At 36.5% G+C, this 23,108-nt stretch overlaps 1 protein-coding gene across 3 annotated transcripts in view; it reads left to right on the plus strand.

The window, feature by feature from the left end:
* ERICH3 (glutamate rich 3) overlaps positions 1-23,108 on the plus strand; it is a 113,371-nt gene that overhangs the window by 83,650 nt on the left and 6,613 nt on the right. For all 3 annotated transcript variants that reach the window (XM_077120611.1, XM_077120613.1, XM_077120612.1), the window contains exons 12-13: positions 10,160-10,612; positions 21,180-21,305. In XM_077120611.1, coding sequence (XP_076976726.1) covers positions 10,160-10,612; positions 21,180-21,305 — 579 coding nt within the window. The remainder of the gene's footprint in view (positions 1-10,159; positions 10,613-21,179; positions 21,306-23,108) is intronic.

Consider the following 23,108-nt stretch of genomic DNA (forward strand, 5'->3'; position numbering starts at 1 on the left):
TGTCAGTGATGTACTATCATCACCACTGCCCATTATCAAACTTTTCCTTGGTCCCAGATAGAAACTCTATACATTGAGAATCTTAACTCCATACTCCTTATCCCTACCCCATCTCCTGGTAACCCATGAGTTTGTTTATTTTAATTATTTTGTACAGTGGGATCAGGCAATGCTTGCCATTTTGTGTCTGACTTATCTATGTTGTCTTCATGTCTCAGAATTTCATTTCTTTTTATGACTAAAAATTCCATTGTGTGTATACACCACATTTTGTTTATCCATTCATTGGTTGATGAACACTTGGGTTGCTTTCATCATTTGGCAATTGTGAATAATGTTGTTATGAATAGCAGTGTGCAAATATCTGCTCAAGTACCTGCTCTCAATTCTTTTGGGTATATATTTAGAAGTGGGGTTGCCAGGTCAAATGGTAAATCTGTACTTGACTTTCTGAAGAACTGTCTTCCACAGTGGCTGTATCATTTTACATTCTCAAACAGCAAAGAATAAGTGTTCTTTTTCCCCCACATCATGTCCAACACTTGTTATTTTCTGTGTTTCTTTTTAATACTAGCCATTCTAGTGGGTGTGAAATGATATCTCATTCTGGTTTTAATTTGCATTTCCCTAATGGCTAATTATATTGAGCATCTTTTAATGTGATTTGTATCCATTTGTGTATCTTCTTTGGAGAGATGTCTAGTGAAGTCTTTTGTCCATTTTCTAATGGGGTTGTTTGTCTTTTTGTTATTGACTTGGAGGATTTCTTTATGTGTTATGGATACTGAACACTTATCGGATATGTAGTTTAAAAATATCTTCTCCTATTGGCTATCATTTCTTATTACTTTGTCTTGTACTCTTTTACAGAACACTTAAAAAAATATGTTTTAAAGTATTATCTTTGAGACTTATTCTCTGAGATGTCTGTTTCTTGAGTTTATATCCAGCTGGTAATGTGACAGAGCCTTTTATGAATATCAGGAGCTAACAAAATCAAACAAGTGAAAACAAAAACAACTTTCACTGTCTTTGCAAATTTAGTGGTTTTTGCAGTGGTTGGTGCTCCCTGTCAGAGTTCAACTCTTCCATCAGGAAAGTCAGCCTAAGATGAATACAAAGCGCAGGGTCCTCGCTTTCTTTTCTGGGTTGCTATTTTTGTTCTCGGTCTGTGCTTTCCAGTGGCCTTAGGATTTCCTCTGTTTACAGGAGAACTTCCCAGGAAAGATCATCCCCCTCTATTTCCCAAGAAATGGAATTCTCCTTTTCCCAGGTGTTCCATTTCAGGACTTAGAGTACTAAGCCTTGCTGCAGGTCAGCAATCCCAGTTGTTTCTTACTTTCCTTGTCTCAAAGAAAATTGACCCTTCTTTTGCCTAGAGGGTCAATTCTGGGTTTAGGGGAACCTTGCCTGAGAAGGGGTTTCCCAAGTCAGTCTTTCCTAGCCAAAACAGGGCCACGGACCCTTTAATTGCCAGGGACAAAGTGAGTGGTGACCAGCTCCAAACTACCCAGGTGAGGTAATAAGCCAGGGGCAAGGAAGGACACCAGAAGCATCTTCACAGCTCCCCAGAACTGTGCTTTGTTGACTTTGACACCTTTCCAGCTAATGCAACACTTCAGTCATCCTCTATAGCACTGAGGAAGCGTACCATCTTTAAGACTTCTCTGCCGCCTCCATCTGGGGTTGCCGCTGATAGCTTCAGCCGGGCCGCGCTACCGGTACACTGGGTGGGTTTGGGGCGAGCTCGCAGGAATTAACCTGGGTAAGCTGGAGCCGGCGCTTTCCCCAGCCGGCGGTCGCGAGAAGTCTTCACTGAGGCCAGATTCGGGTTTTAAGCTTTATTGTTACACTCTGGGATGGGCCACCCAGGAACCCGAGGAGTGAGACCTCTGGGGTCCGAAGACCCCGGGGCTCGGACGACCCAGAGCGGGGTAAGCGTGGGGCTTAAGTACTCTCGGGGAGGGGTGGAGTCTTGGGCGCACACGTCAGGAAGGGACAGCCAATCACACAAGGCAGGAGGCAGTTGCTAGGCTGAGGGCTTAGGTTAGGTATAGAGGAGTGAAGAGAATAACAGGAAGGCTTGCAGTTTAGTGGTGAGCTACGGAAATGGGCGGTCTACAACAAGAGGGGGAAGGGGGGAACAGAGAGGGGGGTTACAGGTACGGAGGGCAGAGAGTGAATGTAGAGAGGGAGAGAAGGATTAAAAATTTTAAGCATGGCTAGGCTCCAGTCCCTGAGAAATATGCCACATGGGGTGAGCTAGAATAATGGCTGCTCTCAGAGCTGGTCTCTCAGCATTCTGAAGTAGCTCATCAAAAGCTGTGATCCATGATCAGATCCCTCAGTTCCCGCACCCCCCACTCCTGTGCCAGATCTTGGGGAATGGGATTTTTATATCCTTTTCTTGCACCAGCAGATTTATGCCAGGGCCAGACCTTGTGTGCCTGCTATGAGAGTAGGGGGTGGGTGATGGCAATCACTGCACAGAGAGAGCAATTTCTTGGTGTTTACCATACTTTACTATCCTCTTCCTCCTGCTCTTCCTGGGATGCTGTATAGTGTAGAGTGGATCATGGGGTTTTGAAATAGTTGATTTGGACAGTTCCTATTTACAAGTTATTCTGGTGGAGCATAATAGCAGTTCTCTATACTAATTGCCTGTAGGAGCGCTGGTAGAGCTCCCTACTCTGCCATCTTCCTACAATTCCAAGCTCATGTTTTTATTAAAAGAGTTAAAAGAAACCTGAATTTATATTTTACAAAATGTAATCAGATGAAGAATTTCAAAAATATGCACATTATTCATTGAAAGTGTCTATAGGCAATTGGTATAGAGAACTGTTATTATGCTGATAATTTTTTGCCATTCAACGATCAAACCTAAACAAAAGATTAAGAGCAAACCACCTGTGCAGGTAATTTGAATGAACATTATGCATATTGATATTTAAGTTATCCTTTTGAAAGGCTCTCTTCCATTCTTGATATGTATATATCTACTATGTATTATGTATTAGTACCTAATAAACTAATACATAGAAACTATGTATTAATTTTCTGACTGCTAAAGTAAATACCATACAATGTGTTGTCTTAAACAATGGGGATTTATTTGTTCATGGTTTTGAAGCTAGGAAAAGTTGGGGTATCAGCAAAGTGATGTTTTCCTTCTGTGGACTTTGGCATTTTGAGGCTGGCTGGTCCTTGGCTTTTGTGTCACACAGCAGTGCACATGGTGTGTTCTCCTTTGTCTTCTGGGTTCTGTTGACTTCTAGTTGGCTTTTGGCTATTTCCCTATGGCTTCTTCCCTGTGTCCAATTTCCTTTGCGTATAAGGATTTCAGCCATATTGGATTACGGCTCAACCTCATTCAGATGGGCACAGCTTTAACTAGTAGTAAGATCTTCAACGGTCCCATTTAGAAATGCGTTCAAGTCACAGAACTAGGGATTGCACCTGAAAATGCCTTTACTGGTGATATGAGTCAATACTCAACAGAATGCCCATTAAAACATTGCTTTGCTTTTGTTCTGAAATAAAATCTTACTGCTTATTACTGTTTCTTTCCTATGCTTTGAGCTCCATTGATTTTCATCCTTTTATTTTGATAACCTGCTTTTAGGTTATTCAAAAATATGCCTTTTAACATGTAGAGCATCAGAATTAGAGATCTCATCCAGCAAACAAGTAGTATGTGTTAAAAATAGGAAGGGCATGATAGATTCCTTGGAACACTGTCGGACAACCAGAGAGTATTTCATCATCAAAAGTATAAGGTGTACAGTGACCACTGAACTTCAGACACGAGTATATCCTTTTTATTGACATGATTAAGAATCTAGCTGTTAGCATTTGGATGTGTTTCATTTGAACCTGCCTGCGCCTGTTCCCAGAGGGCAAACAATTGCCCAGGCTGTCACTCTTGTGACAAGTCTGTCCCATTTAAACTGCCAGCTAACAATTGCGTTGGCGTGCCTTGATGAATACACTGTGCTGGGCAGCCCATGAGTGATAGAGTGCCACAGACTGAAAGCTAACTAAAGAAGGCGGTGTCTTCTCATTTAAATAGAACAGCAGCTTCTTTTTCTTTGCTTTTGTGTTGGTAACCCCAGGCACTAATTCACCATTTGAAAATATATTGTCATAGATGAATGGTATAAGGTTGAGGGGAAAAGCTTCATGTTGCTGAGAATATACTTTTTTAGATGATTTAGATGGCAGCGCCTGTTAGTAAGAAGTAAAGATAAAGCAGCTCCTTATGAGAAAGAGAGAAGGAATCTACCCTCAGTAAATGAGCAAAAGAGGCAAGTTTTTTTTTCCAATAAGAAGGATGATCATTCTATTTGTGCTACTTTTCAGTCTGTTGAAGAAGTACACTTTACAGATTTTTAACGTCTCAGATTCATAACAGTATTGTTTACTTGACTTACTAACATCAAGAATTCCACTCTTCATTGTTGGCCTTACTTTGGGCTGGGAAGAGACTCATGAGTGGAAGCTTCCATTTCAATGTGGAGTGTATATATGCCATGAAACCATACCCTATGCACTTTGGGGTCACCTGTCTGCTCCTCAGACCAGGCACTAATGATGCCTAGGGCTTAACAAGAGATGATGGAGAGGTTGTAGGTGGCTTTCTGGTCAAAGTCTGTAGGTGTGATTTTACTTTTTTTCATGGTTATTCAAACTTTAATTTTTCTTAAATGATTAGAACTCCTCTAGCCATAGCCCCTTTTAAATTGTTGAGGTAGAAAGTCATGGCTGTCAGGTGAATATTTAAAATGCTGCACTATCCTTTGTTTCCATAAAATACCATTTTATGAGGTATTTCTCTTTTCTACAGTTTTGGATCTGCTTTTGTGACTAACGCTACCTGGATTTCATTGTGGAATGAACAGGTGATTGGCTAGATCAATGGATAAATGTAAAAGACTTAAGCAGAATAATGTGACACAGCATGATTTGATTACATTCTCATTATTTTAACTGTTTTAATGTTTAGAAAGTCAATTAAAATTAAATATTGAGGGTGGTTCCAGGGTGGCTTAGTGGCAGAATTCTCACCTGCCATACTAAAGACCTGGGTTCTGTTCCCGGTGCATGCCTATGTGAAAAAGAAAAAAAAAGTAAATATTGAGAAAATTTTAAGCTTCCTTTATGTTTTCCTCTCCTTCTGCTCTTTCTGCATTTACCTGTAAATGTTTGTCCTTACAAAGTAATGCATATATTTATTCACTTTAATTGAGGTGGCTCATTTCATGATAGTTATTATCAGAATGAGGACATATGCTTTCACTGAAAACAAATAACTAGCTTACTGTTCATAGCTGAAATTTTCATTAAACTTGCATTCACTCTACAATATTTATTGAATACAAAGCACTTTTCAAATTAGGCATTATTGTACCTGAAAATATTAACTGAACTGTAGTATCTAATATGAAATATGAATAGATTTTCATGAACTCATGAGTAATCAAGACAGAGGTATTTATACGAGTACTAGGATATATAAATTTAAGTGTCATGGTTAATTTGAAGAAAATAGGAACAGCATTTATGCAGATTTTGCAGCGGACCCTTGGACTGAGGTATGAGAAGGAGAGACATAATGAGTATTAAAGTTCAGGTAAGTGTTGGGTTCTTTGAGTTGGGGAATCTGTTATGGCATTGGTCAGAATTTTAACTGAACATATGCATTTGAATTTATGCACTTAAATTGAGGTGTCTGTATGGAGTTTGAGCTATTAAACCAAAAACAAAGTTGCTGAAGTCAAGAAATGAATTGAGGGGAAGTTTGAGTTTAAGTCATAGTAAAATCATACTGCATATTAAAGCATGAGGAAATGATTGAAAACTAAAATCAGGGTCTGTAAGTGGTTTAAAACAGAAATTATGGCTACTGATTACAGTAAGAGAATTGTAACAGCTACTCAGAGAGGTAGCCACAGTTACCATTAGGAAAATGAACAAAAGCCTTAATGAACATGTGCAATTGCTCTATTGTGTTCTGGCAAGAGGAGGCAGTGTCTGTCTAGCATGTGTAATATAGAATGCAGTCTCTGTGGAAGCAGGGACCTGGGCTGCCTTCTTTTCCATTTTATCTTCAATACCTGGAGCATTGTCTGACACATAGGGGGTGCTCAGTATGCATCTAATGAATGAATTAATCTATGTAAGTGGGTAGAAAGGTGGAGGACAACTCAAAACTTCACTAGGCAGAGGGAAGGCAGAGTTTATCCTGAATTTGCTGAATTTTTGTGGACTGTGGATGGGTGTGTAGTTGTCTTCCTTAGTCAGGTGTATATCAAGTATGTGTTTTCTTTGAGATGCTACCATTACTGTTTCAAATCCTTCTATTGCTTTCCAAACTCCTGGCATGACTAGAAGCAGAAGCTGACAAGGAAGGAAATAGAAACAGTGAGGATTACTAGCTCATAACTCTAGTAGATAATGTATGTCAGTGTTGTGAATGTCCATACGGTATTTGGTAGACATTTGTTAACAACTGGGTAACATGCATGTTTTCATACACATAGTACCATGGTCAGTGTTGTAATTAAACAAAGGAAGACTTTGACTTTACTCTTTTGCCTTGCATTCACATTGTGGCCTTAGAGTGTTTTAAGTGGATTGCGTGTGGGCTCTAAAGTGGTGGACAAAATGAAGGATGACTGCTAGGGCTATGAAAGCAAGGGTGGACTATGAATTCCATGAGGTTGATCTTTTGGGAAGAACTGTTTTCCATTTATCAATCTTGGGTGGTAACAGTCGAAAGTTAGCTAAGCGAAGAGAAGCAATGGTGGATCCTTGACGTTGGGTGCTTTCTATTTGAAGTCCTTTCAGTGGGTGGGGAGTAGGGGAAGTGGGTCTTGGTTTTACAGCAGTGTGTCATGACAAAGGAGGTGCTTTACAAAAATGGTGGATATTATTTAACCTCTTTGGACCTCACTTTCTGGTTCTAGAAAGAAAAGAAAATGACTATTCCTTAGGATTAAATGAGATGTTTATGAAGTGCTTAATTCACTGCTTGATACACAGTAGGTGCATAATTATGACTAGGCTTTATATTTTTCTCAATACATGGTAGCTGCAATTACTACTTAACTATCAACATAGTGTATAGGACAGTTGGTGGAATCAAGAGAAGAAAATGTATTGGAATGTACCACATGCATGATCTGATAGAGGGAGAAAGGTCAAAGTAATAAAGCAATTATTGTTTGATGAGATTAGATTTTTTTTTCCTATATGATTTCTACAGTGGCTTATGGGGAGCAGATAGTATTATCCCTGTTTTATAGTTGTGGAAACAGAGGCTTAAAGAATTAACATAACCAAAGTCAAGGCAGATAAATAGCTGAATCATTACTTGAACGTCTAAGTTTGTCTTAGAGAAAAGCAGATTGTTTCCCTCAATCTCATGCTGCTTGAAATAAGATTTTTAATAGTAGTGATTGAAAAAAAAAGTAGTTATCAATGACACTGAAAGTGAGGAAAATGTCCTTGTTTAGGACCTGGAACCGGGGCACCAAACTTGCTGGCTTTGGCCAAGGCCCCAGACAAGTGTAGATTATTCCTTTGCCAATATCAGTTTCTTTCAGTGCCAAAACCAGAAGAAAACACTAGAGATACCGACATAATCAGGCAGGAGTCAAACTTGTTTACAAACATGCCTCTGAGATCAATTTTTCCCTCTTAATTGGAAAAAATATTTAGTTATGTGGCCCCAAATTACCTTTATGTGCAATTTTGATATAAAATTTGCTTTATTTCTGAGAGAATATATCAGATTATTTTTGAAAATCCCATTCCATGGCCCTATCAAGCTGGGACATTTTTATAAGTGAAGTTTTGCACCAGTGTCTGTTTGAAAGAGAAAGCAAGAAATGAGAGTTAAACTGAATTATACAACAAGGTGAGAGAGAAATCTGAAAGCTGAAATGAATTTATATGGGAGGTCAGGTACCCGTGTCACTTCAAGGCCATTCGTTCTCCTGATCTTTCTGTTCTGAAGGACTGACTCAAAATTGAACCAGAGTATGTTTCAGGGTTTTGAAATAAAATAATAAAATTAATAGTTAGGTGTATGGGTGGTTCAGTGGTAGAACACTCACTTTTCATGTAGGAGACCCGGGTTCGATTCCTGGACCATGCACTCCCCAAAAAAAGATTAATAGAAACTACTGAAGAAATATACAAAAACACTCAGTTTTTCATTATATAAACAGTTCTCAGAGCCAGAAATGAGAATCATCAAGTCACTATTCAGATAAAGGTACATATGAATATTTTTGGAAGCACAGAACAATTTATAATATTGTATCCAAACTAATTGTGTGATTAATGAAAGCCATTGATTAAACCACTGACACACGAGAGTTGTTTTGCTTAAAAAAAATAAAAAGAATTTAAAAGGGAAGGAGAGAGTATTGTCTCCAAATTTTCTAAATAAGATGGAGAACAACAGTCCTTGATCTGCTTTGTTCCCTACAGAGAGACAGCATATTCAGATTTTGTAAAATGGAGATAAAGAATGAGCAGTGAAGGCCTGTGATTCATTGGAGAAAGAGTAGGCATCTGATGACTGTCAAGGCAGTTGGGAGATAAGAACAAATGGAATTGTACTTAAGGGATTCTGTTGCTTATAGGCTTTTTAGAGTTTGTTTTTCACTGTTGTGTAGCTTCTCTCCAATCTTTGCGAAAACTCTGATATGTCTCTAAGACTACACCTAAAAAGCCAAGGCATGTCGCAGACCTGAAGCGAGCTAGAAAAGAGGATGAGTTAGGTAAAAAACAGGTATTTCTTCCCTTAAACTCTGCATCAGCTACTGCAGCCATCTGTGCAGCTGACAAGCAGAAATAAAAGGAACAGAAAAAAGGCAGAGTAAGCAGCACCTGGAGAAGAGAATACAAGAAAGCTAGGCAGCATTTAAGTGTAGGATATTTCACTTGAAAATATATTCTATAAGAAACAATTATAAACACAGATCCTTTGATTCAAAAAGCAAGTTTGTATTTCTCTGACATGCAGCAGTGACATTCTATAGTGACATTCTGTACTGTGCATCTTCCTTATAGAGACTCAGTGTGCCATATTACTTTCTCAGCTATGTTTTTAAGTACTTGGGGTAGCAGATAAACCAGTTTGGTTACTGCAAGTTTTTAAACTGCGTATCATGTTGATATTCTGCCTAGATCTCTTAGAGTCCTTTTCTAGATTCTCTGTGTTCAACTCCCAGCCCCTGTGTCCTTTGCCTTCCTCAGGGGGCTGCCCTGGGGGCTGGAGTTGCTTCATCGGCAGGTACTGAGACCCTGGAGGGTTTAGGAGACTATATCCTCCTAGGGTAGCCAAAGTCTGGACGGTGTGGCGGTATAAAGCCCAGCTCCTTTCCTGAAGGGAGGAAAAACTCTAGAATAATTTGCACTTCAGAGATCCCCATAGGACCAGGCAGAGTTTGGGACTTGGCTCGAAAAAAGAAACAACCCTTAATTGGCTTCTTCTTACCCTTTCCTGCTCTCACCCCATTCCCTTAAAGGTTTCCTCTAGAGCCCATCCTTAGTAAAACACTAGCATGTGCATTTTCATCTCAGAGCCTGCTCTGGGGAACCCAGCCTATGACAACATCTCATTCTATACACCCATATCTGATTGGTCTAAGAAGCATCTCAAGCATCACCTCAAACTATTTATTAAGTGTCTAGGTACTGTGCGAATGCATATATCTTCTTACCATGCCCAGCTACCGGGATATATTCGTATGGTGGGATATTTTGGTGGAAAAATGTTAAATTTCATGCACAGAGGCTCCTGTGAAAGAATTAAATAGGTGGTCTTGCTAAACAAGCAAAGGATTATTCAATTCTATTACAAAGTGGGTATTTAAAAAGGTTTTCCAATAAAATGGCTTTAAGAAACAAATAGAAACATTAGATTTGTTTTTTAGTTAAATGCAATCTCTGGTTGAAAACTTTTAGAAATTTACAGATTATGTATTTTTTCTTTATCATGACAATGCTATAAATATATAGAAGTTGGGCATCAACCTCTATGAAAACTTTTTGCTTTAGTATGATCAATTACTAACATAATTCCCACAATTAATCCAACTGCTTTACCAAAATACAATGATATTATCATTTTCATTTTTTGTAGATAGAAAAACTGCTTCATCAACCTCATCTAGAGGTCACCCATATTCTAGTTGCAGTGAAGATGAATTTCCAGTGGGGGATGGGAATGCCCAGGCAGAAAACCTTCCAGACAAAAGTGCCAGGAGCTCATTTTCTACGGAGCTAAGTGAAAATGATGAGCCAGGCAAATCCCACTTTCCGATTGCAGAATCCCTGAAAATCGAAACTGAAGACCAAAAAATAATAACGGCAGATGTGGAGCCCAAGCCCATGTTAACAGAGGAAAACTTGGAGAATGTTCTCGAAAAAGACATGAAGAGAGGAACCCAAGCGATTCAAGAAGGCATATCCAAGAATTCCAGTGAATCGGCTTCAGAGGAAGAAAAGGAAAAGGATAAGAGTAAACTTTGGGAAGGACACACTGCTAAGGCAAAGGACAGGAATACAGGTCTCTCTAGGGTGGAGAAAGAAGGTGGTAAGTATGGTCATTGAGTTGAACTGCCATTGTCCCTGTGCATGGAAGCTGATTTTGATCACTGCGTTCTGCCAAAGCTTGGGAAATACTGTTGTGATAATGCCAGAGGGAGTCAATTTTTTTCCCTGTTTGTCTCTTTCTCACAAATCATACGTGTATTCTTAGCTTGCTGTTTTCCTTCTCTTGCATTTAAAAAAATTACTCGATGATTCTTATATAGCCTGTTTAATATTTTCTGTAAATTCTTTCCTATGGAAATCCTATCTCAAGAATCAAATAAAACATAATGCATGTCTGAAGGCAAGGATGCGCGTGGCTTTTTAGAGAATATTTAAAACCATTAATGCTATTTGTTCTTAGCTATATATGCATTTATATATCCATAGCTAACATTGATCGGTACTAACTACATGCCAAGCAACATTTAAACACATATATTAACTCATCTAATCCCCACAACAGCCCAATTTTGTTATGAGTTAGAGTCTATTATTATCATCTCTATTTACAGATGAAGAATCTGTGGGTTGGACAGCTTGAAGAAGTTGCCAAGGTTTATACAGTTAATAAGGACAGTCTCAGGATTTGAATTCAGGCAGAGTGGCTCCAGAATTCCTAAAGATTTCCTATTGTATCTGTGCCATTCATATCAAAATACAAAAGTTTCATTTAAAAAATTCCAACTTCACTTTGAGATCTCTTCTGAAACTGAGTTGCATCCTGACCTTTGGGTTCCTGGGTGTGTAGGGTGGTTCCATTTGATTTGGGGAAGAGTGAGCCTGTCAGGATGATCAGGACCCTGTGGAAGAGAAAAGGCATGGAAGACCTTATACTTTTCTCAACTGTAGGAGGACAGTTAAAGGTCCAAGTTGTGTCTGTGGACAGAGCAGTTGGACTATGTCTGCCAGACACACAGCCCCTCACAGAGCCTCCCTGTGCCCTGGAGCCTGCACCGTGGTCTGCTCCCTCTCGTCTGTCTTCCCCTACCACCATGGGGGCATGCTTCTTGATACACGATAAAGTTTTGTTTCCATATTTTAATATTACTGAAATCCAGCATGTTTTAAAACTTATGAATATTTCTAACGTCTATTAAATGCCCTTTTTAGGCCCTTAAAAGCTATTAAACCACTGAGTCCACATCTGAGAATTGAGTAATGATCTTTCAATTCAACCATTGTTACTAACCTCCTTTTATGTGCAAGGTGCCATGGTGGTTAAGAAATGTGCAAGAGAGGGCTCCTTCCATAAAAGGTAAAGAGGAGAAATGGCACACAAATAATTGGACAAAGGTCAGTAGTGATAAATAAAACTAGAGAAGATACAATAGGCTATGGGACTATGGGGGATGAAAAGTCCCATTTGGTTGAAGATACCTTGAAAGTTTCACGAAAGTGGTGATTGAGGAAATCTTTCAGTGTTAGATAAGATTTTGAAGGTGGGATGAGGAGGGTAAAAGCATTCCAGACAAAGTTATGACCTTGGAATAAGTTATTGAAAATAGCTCTGGAACAGGGGTTGATAAATTACAGCCCACTGGCCAAATCTGGCCTGCCTCCTGTTTTTGTTGCCTGTGAGCTCAGAAAGTTTTTTATATTTTAAAAATGGTTGAAAAGAATCAAAAGAAGGATAATAATTCATGGTAGGTGAAAATTATAGGAAATCCGAATTTTAGTGTTTGTGAGAAAAAGTGGTTGGAACAAAGGCATGCTCATTTGTTTACATATTGCCAAAAGCTGTTTTCTCAACACAGTGAGAAATAAGTAGCTGCATCACAGACCCTGTGGCTCACATAAGCCATAAGTATTTAACCTTAGAACTTTGTGGACTTAACAGACCCCCACCCGAGAATTATAACACAAAGACTCTCAATATTTTCCAAAGAATTTTGTCATTTATAAGTCAAGAATTTCATATTGAAGTACATTTGAAACTCTCTTATAGAATTATTCAAACCTTTTTTTCTAACACGTTAAATGTAGAATTTAGAAAATTTATAGACTTTGGCAGACTGATATTCAAATAATGTGTTAAATTTCGTAGTAACGTTGATGTTGTTATTGTTTTTTTTTCCACTTCAGAAGACTAGATTGTTTACCTGAATCAGTAAACTAGGATGCACATAAAGCAGTGTGTAATTAGGTGATGGGTAGAATAGCAGAACCTCGGGGCTATAATCACGTCACCTAGAAAAGAGCAGATTTTTTTTCTGGAATCATGAAACTAGAACTCCATTGGCTTATTACTTTTCCAAATAATTGAGAAACGTAGTCTTGGCTTGATAAATATCTATAATTATGAAACAGTTTGTTACCATCCTTTTATTTAAGTGGGTTTCACGCTAGATGGCAAAGTTTGTGAACATTTTTGTTAAACTCTCATATATGTACCAAGTATTTTTACTAATGTTTATTAATAAAGAATAGTGAATACATGTGAAATCACTTTTAGAAATCAGAGAAAAATATTTCTGAAAAATTACCCATATGTTTATCACATACACACACAAAATTATATTCAACATTTGATCAGGCTTTTTATTTCTAAACTTAGGTTTATAAAGTAATGTCCTATTTTTATAAAATGTTGTATTCTTTTTATACTTAATATGACAATATAAACATTTTCAGATTATCTTGTGATCTGTATTAACATGTTTAATGCCTGTGTGTTATTCTAGCCTATGGTTTTCTTAAAATTTAACTACTTCCTTTTTGTTGGAGTTTAAAACTTTTATTATTTTCACTGGCATCAATACCTTAGAAACTATCTTATTATTTAAGGTAGTTCCAAGTTCAAATTATCTTCTTGGGATAAGTCCCAAGATGTAAAACTTCTGGATCAAAGGTTATAGATAATCTAAGGTTTCTGACCAACTCTTTTTTCTTACAAAAGATTGATTTAAAAGTTCAAACATTCCAGGGATGCAAGGGTAGTTCAGAGGTAGAATTCTCGCCTGCCATGCAGGAGACCCAGGTTCGATTCCTGGTCCATGCACTTCCCCAAAATCAAACAAGCAAGCATGTTTGATTTTTTATTGAAAAAAATCAAATGAAAAAAAAAAATGAACTGTGACTCCACCATACAGCATACAAAAAGAAAAGGTCAAACATTCCAAAATAGCCAGTAAAAGATTTAAGTTTCCTTGCCCAACCTCTTGCCTATTTCCCCAAGAAAACTTTGGGTAATAGTTTTTTGTGCATGATTTCAGAAATCATCCATGTATGTACAAAATTTATTTATTATATGTTACATGTATACATATGTTATTTATAAACACAGATGGAGACATGATACATTTTGTTCAATAAGTTGTTTTTTTACTTGAAATTATATTTTGAATGGGTTTTTACATCAGCACACATAATTCTATTATTTATTTTGCACATTATTACACAGCATTGCATTAGTATTTAAAACTTTGAAAATTTACTTAAACTGTGCTATCTTCTGTGCAAGACCTCGTATTTTGTTCTATGGCCCATCTTCCACAAAAGAAAAGTTTTCTGGGTTATAGAAGCCCAGAGGTAAAGAGTATAAATACATTGGAAAATTATACATCAATAGGTAAAATAAGAAAAGACCATGTAAAATATTCAGAATGATGTAGATCAAAGTTATCAAAATTTAAGGATGAGTAGATTATAGCAATAGTTGCTAATGTTTTCAAATGCAAGTACTAGTAATTGGGAAATGGTACAATAACCTTGAAAATATTTAAAATAATAGAATAAGAGAAGTTATAAATATTCTGGAAATCCTTTGGGATAAATAAAAATCTCTAAGAAAAATTCAGATATAATCAACCAAGTCTTAATTGTGTCGTTCATTATGTTGATATTGATGCCAATCAAAGAAGTTATAGCTAGTTCTTCTTTCTTAATTGAGTTGTTAGTTGGATTTTCAGGTAGAGAGGAATGGAACCACTTATATGCTGGAAATGAAAGGTCCTTTAGAGGTCTATGCTGCAAAACACAGCTTTTATAAATTAGACCAGGAGACTAGTGAAGTCAAAACATTGAAATATGCATTTTTTACTTAGAGCCCAGACAAGAAACTTAGGTTGAAAAGAAAGACGGGCTGAGAGAATGTGTAGAGGGCTGCCATATTTGTAGGGTACTGAATTAATCACTTTTCAATTAGGCTTAAAATAAAGACTGTAATTATTTTAAGAATAGATCTATGGGAGAAAAGTTGCATACAGTTAATGTTTTATAGTCTCTAAGATAATACAATTTAGTCTGAATTGTTTTGATTTAATGTTATGGCAGTGGTTAAGTGAGTAGAAGTACAGTCATTCTATTTATTGAGTAGAAATACAGTCATTCCATTTATACCTTTCAGGTTGATAACATAGATGACATTTTCATTATAGCTATTTACTGTATGTCTGATTTAATTGGGCTTTGTACAGTTCACCCACAAATCTGGTGAACTGATATAAAGCACTTGTTGTATGCAGTGAAGTGTATAGAATAAAAGATTATAATTGCTAGCTTCAATGAATAAAATCCTTGGGAGTTAATTTAGGATTATAGGGCATAGTCTTATCTTAATGTGTTTATTTTTCTTTGTTATTTTCAGTTAAAGCTGTTTTAATGTATTGTGACATGATCTCTTCAATATGGTGGAACAATTGAAGTGCATTGATTTGTGAAATTGATATAGTTTATATGTTATGAATATAAATAAAAATAGGTTATTTTAATGTAAACTATAATGTACAACGTATATGGAATTTGGCATTTTATATTTTTATACATGAGTGAGGAAAAGTCATAGCACTTGCCAGGTAATGTAAACCTAAATGATGTTATAACTAAAGTAGAATGCAATTTTTGTCATCATTCAGGCAGGATAAAATGGCCCTGATGAGAGACAGAGAAAAACAGGTATCATGCGTTGAGGTCTAAACACAATTTCTGAATGAATTGTGAAATCACATGGTTACTTGTTCCACTGGATTTCTTCTGTTGATAGATATTTATCGGGAAACTGTTTCATGATCCACCCTGTTCTCAGTGTGAGCATAACGAAGTCCCTCCTGGCTACATGGAGTTTATGTCCTAGTGGGGAGACATGCCCAATGGGGAAAATAAACATAAGGTGGGCTATGTTTGAAAGTACTAGAAAACAACCAAAGCAGGATAAGGAAATAGAATGGTGTGGTTGAAGGAAGGAGTGGTATGATAGGGAAGGTCTTTCTGACGAGCAGACATTTGGGAAGGTGCCTGAATGAAGTTCAGGAATAAACCACTTGGTTTTCAGAAGAAAGAGTGATTGGAGGCTGAAGGAACAGCAAGTGCAAAGGCTCTCTCTGGGGAGCATCACTGACGAGTGAAGGATTTGGGAAGGAGGCTAGTGACTCAGGAGTGGAGCAGACAAGGGAGGGAGTCCTAGAAGTGAGGGTCAGAGATAGAAACTCGTAGGCCATGGAAAGTATTTTATTCTGAGGTTAGGAAGCCACTGGAAATATCAGAGCAGACAAATGATATGATCTGAAAGTTCTGGAAAGAGTGTTCTAGCTACTGTATAGGGAATAGACTTTAATCTTTCTTCATTTGTTATCATCAAGCAGCTGTGGTCTTGAGTTTGCAATTAATCCTGGATTTGGGGGCCCATATTTCAATTTCGAAGGAAACACAAGAGCACTGTGTGGGTAGATGATGTTAGTTATGAATTTTGTCCTGGTGAGTTATTGAGGAGATAAATTGATTGGCCACACAAAGATGGTCAAATACACAGGGGTGGTTTTCAAGGTGAGTGGGAATTTGCTTTGATGGTTTTTTTTCATTCTTAAAATCCAGATGAAAAATTTTTGATGAGATTTTTTTCTGATATTGTATCTGAGCCTGTTTTTAAGATGAGATCAGTTTGTTTCAAAAATAAACAGAAGAGAGGGAATGAATTGGATGCGCGTGAAAACACAGGATAGGAAATGTAAAAGGTGCAGTGTATGCCAGATTAGGACACTTGTGTTATAATATTTGGGAATATAGATGTAAGGAGAAAGAAAGCAGGGGATTATAATGTTAATATGGGGCAAGGTAGAAGTAAAGGTTAAAACGTTAAATGAAGAAAAGAGGATATGTTTCTTTTGATGAAAGTTGTAATCTATAGCAAATACATAAGTCTGAAATATTAGTAAACTATATAGCACATCACTGAAATAAATAAAGCAAAATTTTTGAGAATGCTGGGAAATTTGGGAAAAAAAAAACCTTGGTTGTGAGGTGCTTGGACATAAATCAATCAGTCCTCTTCATAATAAATAGGAATATAGAAAAACTGATCCACATAATTTAACAGGTTGATTTGTAAAATAGTTATTGTTCTCTATGTGCCTTTTTTGTCAGCACAATGCAATAAAACTATAAATTATTCACAAAATATCATCAATCCTTACACAAAACAAAAAAGCAGTATCAAATATTTAGTCTAAGATAAACAAACAACCCCTAGATGATTAATTGCAAAGTTATTGGAACCAACATGGTTTTTGTAGTTTCAAACTATAGTCTTTAACAGCAACCCCCTTCAAACAACTAAAAACCAGTAAAAGATTTAGCTGTGAACTACCAATGAGCAATACTTATAATCATACTTTAAGGAATGTATAGAAAAGAAAGCTTAATATCTATGGGCTATCAGAGAAAATTATGACAAATGGAAAGTCATTACAAGTATTTGTATATAGCACTAAATATACAGATGTTGAGTTATTTTTGCCAGATGAAGTCTAAATTTAATGAGGAATTTCTCCAAATCTTAAATACATTAATTTGGAATTTGAAAAAAAATTAAGAACGGTATTGAATTATCTGAAGTACTTAAAGATAAGGGGGAATGTTATTAAGATATTGGGGTCATAATACCCAATCCTGGAGCCATAAAAAAAAAATACCGGATTGTATAGAAACAGCTTTTACAACAGCAGCAACAAAATCAACTATAGCAAAATCGAAAGGAAAAGTAAAAAATGGGGGATAATTTGCAGCATATATGACAAAGCGTTGGCATTCATACATAAAGCATTTTTACGAATCAGTAAGGAAAAGATAAACACCGTAACAGAAGAATGTATAGCAGAAAATACACAAAAGAAAGCTTGCCTACTAATATTGAAAACTATATTCTTGCCAACCCTTTTCAATTATCAGATATAGGAAGAAGTGGTGGAAATTTTGACATTGTTGGCAATAGTGGAGAAATATAATGCCTTTCAGCATTATAGGTGAAATTGTTTAGTGACCTTTCCTTTTGTAAAGAGCGTTTATAAAACATGCATCAAAATCTCCTAAAAAGTTTGTGTTCACTGATACAGCAATTCCAATTTCAGTAATTTATCCTAAAGGAATAATTAGAAATATGTGCAAAAATTATTTTAAGTGGTACTTAAAATAGCTTTATAAACATAAAAGAATGGAAATAAGTCAATATTCAACAATAAACAATTGGTTAACCAAATTTGATAAAACCATGTTAGAGCATTCTATGTGGTTATTGAAGAATCTTTCAAACTGAATGATATGGGAGTATAGGCACAATTTATTATTAAATGAATAAAGTGAGATGCAAAATACTATCTACAGTAAGAATAGAGTAAAAAAATACTTAGTAATCCATTAAAATGTTCACTAGTAGTTTTCTTTGAGTAATGAAAATATGGGTAGTATTTGTTTCCTTTGTACTTTTAAAGCAATATATTTAGTGCTTTAGGTAAGAAATATGTACTATTTTTCCATTTTGGTAAAGTACAATGTTTATTATTTTTAAAACTTTTTTCGTTTTCATAATTAAGAAGCTAATACTGCAATACAGGACAATTTGGTATTTAAAAAAAAATACTTAAAATATCCTATATCATTTAAGCAGAAAAGGTATTTTTTTGAGGAAATTTTCTGTATAAGGCTAATCCATTTTGCTTCTAGTGCTATGAGAACTGACACCTTCGCCTGTAATGGTCTCATATATAGAGAGGTACAGGAAGGAGTCTCCCCAGATAAAGGATTAAATAGAGGAAACAAAGTGATCCTTTGTTATGGATGGAAAGTGGAAAGATTAGATATTTGCCAAATTCCTGCTTTCAAGTTTCAGTTTCAGAAGAGCATCTAGTAAAAAGAAAAAGATGCCCAAGTGAGGCCTTTTCTGGTGTTACACCCAATAAATCCTTGCGGTTCAGACCAGGATCTTATTCTTGCTGAATCTCCAACAGGCAACACCTAACTCACAGGCTCTCCTCTACTCCCGAAGGCTAAACCTTCGGGGGCAAACCAGCAGACATGGGCAAATGGTGGTTACAGGCCTGAGACAGAGGGGCCACAAGCCTCATTATCGATTCTGAGTGAGTTATAACTTTCAGATTTGCTAGTACTGTTTGATTTCTTAGAATAGACTTTTGGTTCAATAGCTTCTCATTGTTTAATTTTGTTTATTATTATTATTGTCACTACTAAACCATATTTCATTATAGCCCACAGATTACTTGAAAAAAATCTAGATGTTAGTACTGATGAAGCTGAGCTTCATATAATTTCTACTAAATCAAACTTCCTCCCATCCTCCTCCCCTACCATCCTTGGGATTTTCGTTGCTCAAGTCAGCCAGGCAGATTTATATACAACGATCTAATACACAGCTTATTTAAATTCTCTGGTTATAAAGTGTTAACATTATTATAGTGGGTAATGTATTTAACTTGTAGGTACTATATTTATCAAGTTCCTAAAATAGAGGTTGACTTGATATCAAACCCAACTATTATCTATGAGTTGATAAAATCTCTAAATTTTATTATACTAAAAACTCTCTTATTTGGTATCTTGGATAAATGAGGGAAACTGATGATAAAGATTTTTAAAAGAGAATACATTTGAACTATACTCTATTTGAACTATTTCTCTTTGTGTTCATGCTTTTTCTCTTAAGATTAATATCATTGTCATCATTTTTTCTCCAAAAGCCACATGACGCAGTTCTCTCACTATCAGTTTCTGTTTCCAAACATAGAGGATAGAGGATTCAGTAAGTAACCTTAGCAACGCACCCTAAGCTCAGTAAGAAACCAAGTCTTAACTCTTTGCTTCTCCAAGTACAGTCTTTGGGTCAGCTATAGCAGAATAAAAGTGCAAATATCTGGATCTTATTGTCATATAATCACTGAATCAGAATCTCTGGAGGTATGACCCTGTGAGCTGCATTCTGAGAACCCCTCTCCATCCGGACTTCTGCTGAATAGTATAAGTTGAGAAGAACTCTATCTGGTTAATGAGCCAATTATGGGTTAGGTGGTCCTTAGCTTGATAAATAAAATAGGGACCCTAGGGCTCCCAGGCAAATTTCTCCTCTAAAGTCCTACGGTCAGTTCTTCAGGATTTATCAGTTATCTCTTTAAACAATGCTAACTGTGGGATAGTTAACATATTCAGCCTAACAGCCATTCATTCCTTAGTGAAACTAGTTTATTCTTGGATTTTTCTTTAATAGAGTGCTAAGTTGAAATAGCAGTGGGGCAAGGGAAGAATGGATGAAAGGGGTGTTTGGGTGAGGATCTTAACGAGGGAGACAGACTGAAGTCTAGAAGTGAATTTTTGTTAACCAGGAAGTAGCATGATGATAAATGATGTCAGAAGATTTAGGGAAATGGGTCATCAGCTACTAGGCAAAAGGATCTAGAATGCGAGCTCACAGAAACCAAAGACAAAATTAATAATTGACTTTATGTTTTTGCCTAAACTCATACCAGATTGGGTGATTATACTTACAATAGAAATTGTCATCATCATTCTAATATTTATTAAGTGCTTAGGCACTTGCTAATAAATGGGCAATCAACACACCTTACATATATTACTTCAATTAATCCTATCAATAACCACTGAGTAGCTACATCTCTTTAACAGATGAGTAAACTGAGGCTTAGGACAAACAACTTACTCAAGGTGACACAGTTAAAATGGGACAAGGAACTTGAACTTACGTCTCTGTAATTTATGGTCCATGCTAGAAATCAACTTCAGATAACAGGAATTTCTACAACAGCTTTTGCTGTCAAATTTAAGGAATTGTATAATAGCTTTTTTTCCTTCTGTCCACATGGAGTGAGTATTGGGATAGAATCCCTAAAATCTACTAATGGATGAAATGCTGATAGTATAGTGAGTTCTGGTAGTTTTAGCAATTTAAAGAGCAATGATGACTGATGTTATAAAAGTCGTAGCACACATTTCTAGAAAGAAAAAAATGCCTCAGCTGCTTTTTCAATCATTTCATTGCATGCACATTTGGCAAATCTGTGTGTGGCGCTTTGGGTTGTTTTTCTTTTTTAATACAAATATTTCCTTGCATGGATTTCTTTACTTTGTGATCTTCTGTGTATGGTGTTTTCTTTTTGAAATCATAGCTTGGGAGTTGTTCAATTCTAGTAGATCTTTAAAATAAGGTCACATTTTAATGTGAATGGTTTTAGATTAACCCCACTTGCTCAAATGATGTGAAATGGCTCAGCAATGTTCCATGAACTTTTTTTTTTATATACCTTGTGATATTTTCTATGCTCTGCAATCAGTTGGACAGATAATAGCTGGAGCTTTGGAACCTGGCTACCACTGCCACTCTGATGCTAACCCTGGTGTTAGCAGCACAGATAATGTGGGGAAGCAATTGAAGAAGCCAGAAATTGACACAGGTGGAGGTAAGAGCACATCATTACTTAGGAAACACCTACAGATAAACTCGGCCAAAGATAGCCCCATTTCCATCTTTCATCTTCTTATCTCTGTTCCCCTTCTAGCACCTTTATTTTCTTTTCAACTAATGAATATTGAAAGTTGAATATGATGGCAGGAGATGGTTGAGAGAGGCATTAAATGTATGCACTGAAGTTGACATCAGATATGAATGTTATTCTTTTTTTAATACATTGGTGTCAGAGCTGTAAAAAAATCCTGGTAGAAATTTTCATGTTACTAAATATTGGTAGGAATTTTCAGATTAGTATTATGACATATTTCATAGTATGTCTGCAAGTTGACCAGGTAAGTGAACTTCTCTTAATGGATCCATTGGAGACATAGGGAGCCAAGGCACATTTCACAAATTGTCATTTGAACTCTTTATTTTTTTACTGGAAAAGAACTCATTTCCATTGGAATATGACCTAGCTACTGCCATCACTAGCTACTGGTGATGAATATTATAGCTGCAAGAGTGTCAATTAGGGTGGTTCAACTGGCCATGACACATGTATATCTGACCAAACTTCCTATGTCTTTGAAATCAGATTTTCACCTATTTAGTAGATGACTTTTTAAAGATTTCCTCATTTGAATGTATATGTATGTATTCATTATATGACCCCCACCTCCAATTTTTAATCATGGTCATCAGGAACTGTGAGGCATCTGAGGTTGTAACCTACTTTCAAGCAAATAAGTTAGCGTTCCACAATTTCATAAATGCTGGCAAAAGAACAAGAGGCTTTTTGGTCAGAGTCAAAAGACTTTATTATTCACAACAAATAGCAGTGGCCACTGCTATTTGCATTTATGTTAGTTTCCTGAGCTCCAATTGCTCCTTATAAAAGCCGGGTAATACTTGCACATGCAGTGAGCTGAGATGCAGAAGAGGGACCCTGTGCTTCTGCTGACTTCTGCCCCAGAGGGAGACGTTGTCTTAATGATACTGGATAGCACACAAACCTGCGCTTGGCTCACTCTAAAGGGAAGCATTTTATCTTTTAAGGCTATTTACTATATAAATACCCCTGAAAAGATTGTCTAGTACAAAAAAACTCAGTGCCCTGGCCCACAAAACATGCGCAAATCTGAGAAACCCAAAGAGAATTGTTTCCCAATAACAGTTTCCATATGGTTCATTAGTTCCTGCGCTTGAGAATTGGACAGACCTGGATTCAAAACCAAGTCTTACCACTTCCTACCTCTATGCCTTATGAATTCCTAGGTTACCCAAGTTTCAGAATCACTTGAACCTCAAAAAACTCATCTATCTTGATGGGTTGTTGTAAGGGTTATTTATGTGTCTCAGATATTCAGCAGAGTAAGTGCAATGTAGCAGCTACTCAATAAAAGGTATCATACTCAAACTCATTTTTAAAATATTCAAGATGGGCCTATAAAAATGCCTGAAAGACAACATTAATTCCAATGTACTCTTATTTATGAAAGGGTTAACAACACAATAGCTTATTTCATTTTCAAGACCAGTAAAAAAAGTCTCCAAATAAACGAGGCTTTATTGAATACTCTTAAAGCAGAAATAAAATGGACACAAATCTCACACTGTTTTTAGCCCTCTCTGTACTTCAAATAATAATTTATTCAACCAGAGGAGATCTAATTCACCTTTCCAAACACTCTGCAGTGTAGGTACAGTAGCGGTTATTGATTAAAACCAATTCAAGTAAGAAAATCTACTATGTAGTATGCAGAGCTAAGAGACTATGGAAGAAAGATTTGTTAGGGCTTTCTGGGTACCA

Source organism: Tamandua tetradactyla, chromosome 11 (assembly GCF_023851605.1).
Source record: "Tamandua tetradactyla isolate mTamTet1 chromosome 11, mTamTet1.pri, whole genome shotgun sequence".
Lineage (NCBI taxonomy): Eukaryota > Metazoa > Chordata > Mammalia > Pilosa > Myrmecophagidae > Tamandua > Tamandua tetradactyla.